Source organism: Astyanax mexicanus, chromosome 3 (genome assembly GCF_023375975.1).
Source record: "Astyanax mexicanus isolate ESR-SI-001 chromosome 3, AstMex3_surface, whole genome shotgun sequence".
Taxonomy (NCBI): Eukaryota; Metazoa; Chordata; class Actinopteri; order Characiformes; family Acestrorhamphidae; genus Astyanax; species Astyanax mexicanus.
The window spans coordinates 57503859-57512257 of record NC_064410.1 but is presented as its reverse complement, the minus strand read 5'-3'; the positions used below and the strand labels follow the sequence as shown (position 1 = coordinate 57512257).

Below are 8399 nucleotides of genomic sequence, written 5' to 3'. Positions count from 1 at the left end.
AGTCTCGTCAGATAGGAGGTAAATAACAGCGCTAGAAACAGCATGGCAGTTCGTTCCTGTGTTGTTTGTGCAAATAACACATCAGTGTTTATATGCTTTTCCCAGTAATTCAGAGCTAAGGAACAAATGGTTAGAATTTGTCTATGGAGGAAAACACCACCTGTTAAGTACAGTTGAGATAGGTAGGTGTATGTTTAGAACAGTTCTGTTTACACAAGTTTGAGGTAAAAATGGATTTTTACTTTCTGGACCTGCACTACCCACCTCTGTGTGTGAGTAACTATGTTTAAATAGGATCTCTGGTGGATTTGGCGTATTACAGAGTTTCTAAGACTATAGGTCAGTGGCTGAACTGCACTTAGAAGGGCATTATTACATTGTTATAAAGTAACATATGACATTGCAAAGACTGTTATTAGTATAAAAATGTCTTTAATTTTAAAACGTTTCTAATTGTTGTCCGTCTCTCGGCCTCCTGGTGTCGCAGTGCTGTTAGCCAATCAGAGGCGATATATGACGTGATTGCATGTATGAATATTCATGAGCAAGAGCCGAAATCATATCGTTTCTCCACACCCACTCCTCCACCGGACTAAAGCAGCATTATACTGGATCACTGGAGCATTTTTTTTCACAAAAATAGCTCACATGGCATTCATTCATACTAGAGACCACAACTAGACATTTTAAAATGTATAAAATATGATGGAATGAGATTTATAAATAAATATAAAATATAAATGAATGAATAATAGTAAAACAATTGAAATGTAACAGTTGTAAGACAGCGAAAGCTTTTCTAAGGTTTCTAAGGAGGTTTTTTCTTCAAAAATGAGGAATAATGTATTCCTGTGTAGAAGAAACTTTTTAGAGTGTACTTCTGTTGCCCAAAAATTGCAGGATATTTTCAGTTGGAAACCGAACACTGGCAGTTCTAGCATGTTCCAATACGTCTCTGTGGGGACCAAGACTACTTTCCTACTGCAACTGTTCTATATCCAAATCTCTGTAGACTAAGCTAGTACAGAGACTCATCTTAAGGACTCAGTTTGTTTTAGACTATATTACATACTGTCCAATAAATAACGCCAATAAACTATATTGGGACAGATTTTAATTTTGCATCGAAAGAAAAATGCAGGCCAGGACTAGATCTAATTACTGTTCAGACAACTAAACTTTAGTCATTTTAAGACAATTTATAAGCCATAATGTAGCATAATATTAGTTTTAACCCTTTCAGACCTGTTTTCTATCTATAATGAACAGAAAAGACTCTAACATTCGAATATAAAATCTTTAAAGCAAATAACATATGTATTTTTACTTTCCATTGTATTAAATGCCTGTATGTAATATTTCATATTGATTTTTTTTATTTAAAAAAACTCTCCCTATACAGTAAAAAAGTGTTCTAAATCACATTGAATTAGTATAATTAGCTGTTACTTTCTCCATAAAAATAAAAATACATTATGTCAATTGTAATGGATGCAGGGTCTGAAAGGGTTAAGACCATTTATATGCTTTATTTATATTAGTTTTTACCATTTCAGGCCAGTTTTCTATATTTAATGCAGAAAAAGAAGACTCTTATTATTATATATAATAAAAAACTATAACAAATCCAATGAATTAAAAAAAAAAAAAAAAAATATATATATATATATATATATATATATATATGTTTATATGTTTATATATATACACACACTTTTTTTCCATTGCATTAAAAGCCTGTGTGTGTTACATTTTAGATTTCATTTTGACTTTTTATTTCAAAAACCATCCATATACACTAAAAACCTGATTAAAATGTATTCTAAACATTAAATTAGCTATAACTTTCTCTAAATGGCTCTAGTACTATTTTGTTTTTCAGTGCAGTGGGCAGAGCCAAGTTACTGTTTCATTGGTTTATAAGCTTGTTTATTGGCTGGTTCATGATCTATTCTGATGGAAAACAGCTCTCAAATAGTGTTATGTGCAACAAAATTTTTTAAATAAAAATAAAAATACATGATGTTCACTGTAATGGATGCAGGGTCTGAAAGGGTTAAGACAATTTATATGCTGTAATGTAGCACAATAACGCATTCAAATATTAGTTTTAACTAACTGTTTTCTGTCCATAATGCACAAAAAAGGAGACTCTAATATACTAATATTAAATCTATATAGCAAACAAACAATTAACTAATATATATATATATATATATATATATATATATATATATATATATATATATATATATATATATATATATATATATATATATATATATTTATATATTTGATGCAATGGAAATAATTAAATAATTACTGTTTCATTGGTTTATAAACTTGTTCATTGGCTGGTTCATGATCTATTCCAATGGATAACATGATTTGAAAGGGTTAAACAAACAACAAAACAAAAAAAAAAAACTACAATTTATATGTTCGGACATTCGGATACTGAAATATATGAAATATAAAAAAGAATATAATATCCAAAAAATAAATAAACACACTTTTTATACATTTCTTGAAAATAGATCAATGGAGCCATGTTCATATATTGTAGAATAAAAAGCATGTACAGTACCGGTTAAAAGTTTGGACACACCTTCTTATGCAATGTTTTTCTTTCTTAATTTCTTTATTTAATTAATTTTATACATTGTAGATTAATATTAAAGACATAAAAAACAATTAAGGGACACATATGGAATTACGCATTAAACAGTATAAAACAATCCCCTGATCTAAACCTGATGAACTGAGATGGTGATTTGAGGTGATTTAGCAGCAGCTATTGTTCAGCACCTCCAGGAACTCCTTCCTTCAAGACGCTGAGAAAACTATTCCAGGTGATTCTCCTTCATGAAGACACTGAGATTAAAATACCAAGAGTGTGCAGATCTGTCCTCAAAGATAAGTGTGATACTTAGAAGAATCTAAAGTAGAAAACATCTAATTCTGCATGTAATATAGCTTTTATTATCTTAAAAAATTACAATAAAAAAAATAAAAATAGTCTGAGGAATACATCCATATACATTGTATTGGATTGTATTGAGAGGTTTTGGACACACCTTTTCTCATTCTATGTGTTTTTTTATATATATATTTATATATATATTTATATATTTTTTGTAATTTTTTATTATCTTAAAAAATTACAATATATATATATATATATATATATATATATATATATATATATATATATATATATATATATATATATATATATATATATATAAATATATATAAAAAAAAACACATAGAATGAGAAAAGGTGTGTCCAAAACCTCTCAATACAATCCAATACAATGTATATGGATGTATTCCTCAGACTATAAACAGAAATAACAACATAAATAAATAAAACCATCACGCACCAGTTAAAACATACATTTCTGCAATTTATTATATAGAATTTAATTCAAAAGTCACATTATTTGCAATAATTTAAATAAAAACAAACATATTTACACTCCAATCGTCTCCCAAAAGAGAAACACACGGTTTAAAACATTATAAAAACATCACCGAGACTTCATCACCGACCAGAACTCTCACAATACTCCTCCAGATATTACTCATACACTGGTTTAAACACCTCGTTCTGGAACCAAGACGCCACCTTTTACAGCACATTAGCATGGTCCGCACTTAATTAAAAGTGATTAATGTATTTAAAAAGTTCAAATATGACTAATTACTCCTCTCTGGAGCATACAGGCTTTCACTGATGCCAAATCTTCAGCTCAATTTACCGTTTCATTCAAAATTAGAGTTGGGCGCTTCAGAAAGAGAGAAAGTGTGTGTGAAGCTTTTCTCTTTTCTTTTTTCTCTCTCTCTCTCTCTCTTCACTCCTTTTTTTAATTTTTTTTTTTGAGTTCCCTACATGTGTGATGCGTGTGAGCCTATAGTGCCACCTTCAGGAGAGTGGTGGAAGTGCAGTCTGCCGCTGACTGGAATTTGTTCTGCTTGGCTTTTTATCAATAGTTTATATTATATTATAGAGCATTCTTTAATGTTTTAATGTTCATGGCAAAACCAAGGGACGTGATACTGGTTTGTGTCCCATGACTTTTGGCATGTCGGAGTGTAACTGTTGGTGTATAACTGCTGTAAATGTAAGAAGAAGTTTGCTTACTGCAGTGTTTGGACACGATACCAGAACCTGTCCCATGACTTTTGGCATGTCAGTGCAGTGTATTACTGTAATTGTAAGACCTGCTGTATTTGATGTATTTTTATGTATGTATTTTCGTGAGGGTGTTTAATGTGTTTTTATTTGATGACTTTGTGAAAATGTAGGAAAAAGACTACATATAGTGGATATAACTAAATATATTTAAATAATATTTCTGAACACAACTTTAAACAAAACTCTTATTAAACCCATTTTACAACACATAGTGCAGAAGAACATTATTAAATTATGAACAGTAAATTATGTGGCTAAAAACTGAGGACTTTTGGTATATAACTGCTGTAAATGTAAGAAATTTTTTTAGCTTCCACAGGACATGGCAAAAGTCATGGGACAGATTCTGGTATATTTTGGCATGTCAGTGTATTACTATATATATATATATATATATATATATATACATATAGTGAAAGGATTTAATGTGTTTCTTATTTGAAGACATTGTGAAATGTTGGGGAAAAAAGACTGAATAACTAAACATATCTAGATAATATTTTTAAACACAACATCAAACGACACTCTTATTTAACCCATTTTTTACAAACCACAGTGCAGAAGAACGTTTTTAATTATGAACAGTGAATTATGTGGCTAAAAACTGAGGAAACAGAAAATAAATACGTAAATAAATGAAGCAATAGTGCACAAACACGCAACAAGCTAATCTAAAACAAAAAATTATATATACATATATATACATATATATACATATATATGTATATATATGTATATATATATAAAAACCTGTAAATAAAAATCTAAAGCTAGTGTTTCCTGAAGACGTTGAGTGTCCCGTGACTGTTCTGTGAAGAATGCTATAGTGCTATAGAGCCCTGAACTCACCACAGCTTCTCAGCACTGGCCTGAGCCTACCTCACCTCCACCTCACCTCCACCTCACACGGCTGTTTGAGTAACGCCAAGACCGCGAGTTTGACTCCTGACTGTCGTTTGAAGCAGGATCCACAAGATCACCAACCATCTGCCCTCCTGAAGATCACCCTGAAGACTTCTCCACCAGGACCTTTTTACTCCTGCGTCTGAACAGCTTGGAGAAGGAGGACTTCCTCTTGTTTTTTAGTTTCTTCAGACCTAAACCAACATAAATAAATAAATACATACATACATAAATACTGTATTTCTCACACTATAAGGTGCACTTATATGTACCAGTATAAACTCAACCAGTCAGGTATTAAGGATCAGTAAAAGCATTTGCTGAAGTACAGAGTTACACAGGAGTTTCAGTAAAGTTTCTCCAGCACAGAGACTGAAGCAGCATTAGCATTAGCCACTAACCGTGCTAAGCTAAGCTAGCTCTTTTGCTGTTCAGAGGTGAGTGAGTATTATTGGCCTGTAGCCTGTTCCTAACCCTGGCTAGCACTGCTAGAGCAATATAAGCATTAGCCGCTAATAGCACTAAGCGCTAGTTCTTTTGCCGTTCAGAGGGAGAATACTATTAGACTGTAGTCAGAGGGTTTACTGTGTTAAAATAAGCTTCATGGGACGAACTGCTAGCTAATATCGCCCTGGCGTACTGGAACACTCAGGCTACTCCCCAGTGTAGCAATGTTGGGCGGCATTAGCCGTTAACCACTAGCAGTTAGCCACCAATGCTAATGCTCCAGCCTTAGTGCTGCAGAAATTTGGGAATCTAAGCTCACTGTAAATAAACGGAAGTGCTTTACTCACCCAAACAGTTTTTTAAGAGGAATTAACATCTATGACTCGTTTGACTTTAAAAGGAAGTCTTTTTTTAAACAATTCCAATTTTGTTTACTTAGCTTAGGTTAACTTCACTTAACTTAACCCCCACCACCACCCAGCAGCAAGACCTGCCGAATTAGAATGAAAAATAGGCTGACACCACTGTTCCTTATTAGTGTCGCTTAAAATGCACTTTAGAATCCGGTGTGCCTTATGTTTTAAAAAATAGACCATAAAATAGACGTTCACTGATACTAAATACAGTAAATAAAGTCAGACATGTTTCTGATGTGTGTTCTTGTTTATTAAGTTTAAAACAGAGTTAAACAGCACAGCTAACACTCACCCAGTCTCTGCATCATTTCATTCAGCTGCTGATCCTCTTCCTCCTCCCTTTCAACGCAAACAGAAGACATTTCTTGTTAGGTTTATTTTTCCCTCAATAATTATTCACCCTGTAGACTTTGTATGTAAGCGCACACTTCAGTGTAATCAGTTCTTATTATTACATAGGGTATTAAACATCTTTAATTAAATGTTGTTTTATTTTTTGTTAATTCTGTTGACAAAACAATAATATTACTGTACAGACTACATAAAGTTCTGCTGTTTAAGCTGATGTGTATAAGTCTACAACGTAGAGCATTTTAAAAATAATAAAAAACATAATTTAAATGTGTGTCCAAAGTGGTGCTGTATTTTTTTTTATTATTAAAATTGTAAGAAAGTAAACTTACTTAAAATGAAAGTTTGATGACTAGCTTTAAGTTGGCTTGGAAAAGCTTGTTAATAAATAAAAAACGTTAGAAAACTGCAAAAGTAATTCTAAACAACTAAATCCAGTGCTATCTAAATTTCATTGTTAGCTTAAATAGTAGTAGTAAATAGTAAATAGTAATAGTTCTTAAATTTGGAAATAGGGGATAAAAGTATTTATATGCGAGAGAGTGTGTGTGTGTGAGAGAGAGAGAGAGAGAGAGAGAGAGAGAGAGTGAGAGAAAAAGAAAGATAGAAATAGAAATATAGCAAGAATTAAAGAGAAAAAGAGAAAGAGAGAGAGAAAGAGGCGTAGTAAGAATGAAGAATAATTAGGATAAGAAATCTTTATTTTATATAGTACTTTTCCAGAACAACTCTCAAAGTGCTTTACAGACGAAAAGAAAATAAAAAATAAATATAAATATCTAAAAATAGATAAAATGAACAAAACAGAGACGAATCTATGTAACAAACTGTCAACATGATCAACATAATCACAGTGTTCATACACTACAAAGAGCAAGTGAATAAAAATAAGTCTTTAAACGTTTTTTAAAGACATGATCTGATGTTGAGAATCTGATGCCAGTCCACCTCTGTTTGTATAACATATACACACACACATATATATATATATATATATACACACATAGGCTCCACATTGCGTAGCAGCCGGTGCCGGGAGGCAGAGTCTATGTATATATGTCTATGTTATTATCAGTTCAGTAATGGTGGCGCTCTGAGCTGAAGCTTGCATTATAGGTGGTAAACAGTGTTTTTTAATAAGCTTGTTGTGCACTTTTTAAGTTATTAATGCCTCATTTTAAATGGCAGGGCTCTCCAGATTCTAACAAGGAGGTACTTTGAGCTGGATAACAGTTTAAAAAGCGACTTATCGGAGCAGATTATGCCCGTGTCACCCAGTCTGAAGGGTGTTTGGGACAAACTGTTAAAATTTCTGGATCTCTGAACGCTGTGGGAGAACGGAGTTGTGCTATTCATCAAAGGTAAGTACTTTTTATCATGTTTTACTACACCAAAAGTCCATTTTACACCGTTCTCCTATAGCTTAAATTTAGTTTGTGGACACAGATTATAACCTGTGCAGCAGACACAGTATTTTAATATGTAAATTGTTTTATCTTTTCTATATTACACATAGTAACAGTTTTTAATATACACATATTTATAATTGCACAGCCTTGCTTAGACTACAGATGAGCAATACCAGTTATACCACTAAAATACCATGTGATTATATGTACTAAATGAGGAATCTGGTCATTAAAGCAGAGTTTTGGTAAGTAGTCCTGACCTCAGGCGGTCTTCCTCCAGTCCCTCCACAATGGCGTTCCTGTCGTTCACAATCTCTACCAGCCGGTTCATCAGATACGCCTCCCTCTTTCTCTCTGCAGTGCTTTTCAGATGCTCTAAAACACAAATACAGCAGTAATTAGAGTTACATGGATAGAAATGTTGTATCTTGTCACTGCAGCCCCAACACTCACTGTTCAGTAACTTTTACCTGGTTTATTTATCAGTCTCCTGAGCTCTCCCTCCACTCCAGGCTGCTGCTCCTCTAAATCTTGGGTTTTTGCTCTATTAATGAAAACGAACACCGTAATTAAATTAATCACTCTGTATAACAATTAAGAAATCATTAAAAAAAACACAACATCAAGTTTTATCTGATCTGAATGGTGAAAGACACCAATTAGTACATGGAA

General features: G+C 32.5%; 1 protein-coding gene across 3 annotated transcripts in view; it reads right to left on the bottom strand.

The window, feature by feature from the left end:
* Positions 1–3389: 3389 nt before the first annotated feature.
* The window catches only part of micall2a (mical-like 2a), a 38679-nt gene continuing 33669 nt past the window's right edge, over positions 3390–8399 (bottom strand). For all 3 annotated transcript variants that reach the window (XM_049475532.1, XM_049475533.1, XM_049475534.1), the window contains 4 exons: positions 8198–8271; positions 7988–8102; positions 6260–6306; positions 3390–5298 (listed from right to left, as the gene is read on the bottom strand). In XM_049475532.1, the coding sequence (XP_049331489.1) occupies positions 5204–5298; positions 6260–6306; positions 7988–8102; positions 8198–8271 (331 nt within the window). In that variant the 3' untranslated portion in view covers positions 3390–5203. The remainder of the gene's footprint in view (positions 5299–6259; positions 6307–7987; positions 8103–8197; positions 8272–8399) is intronic.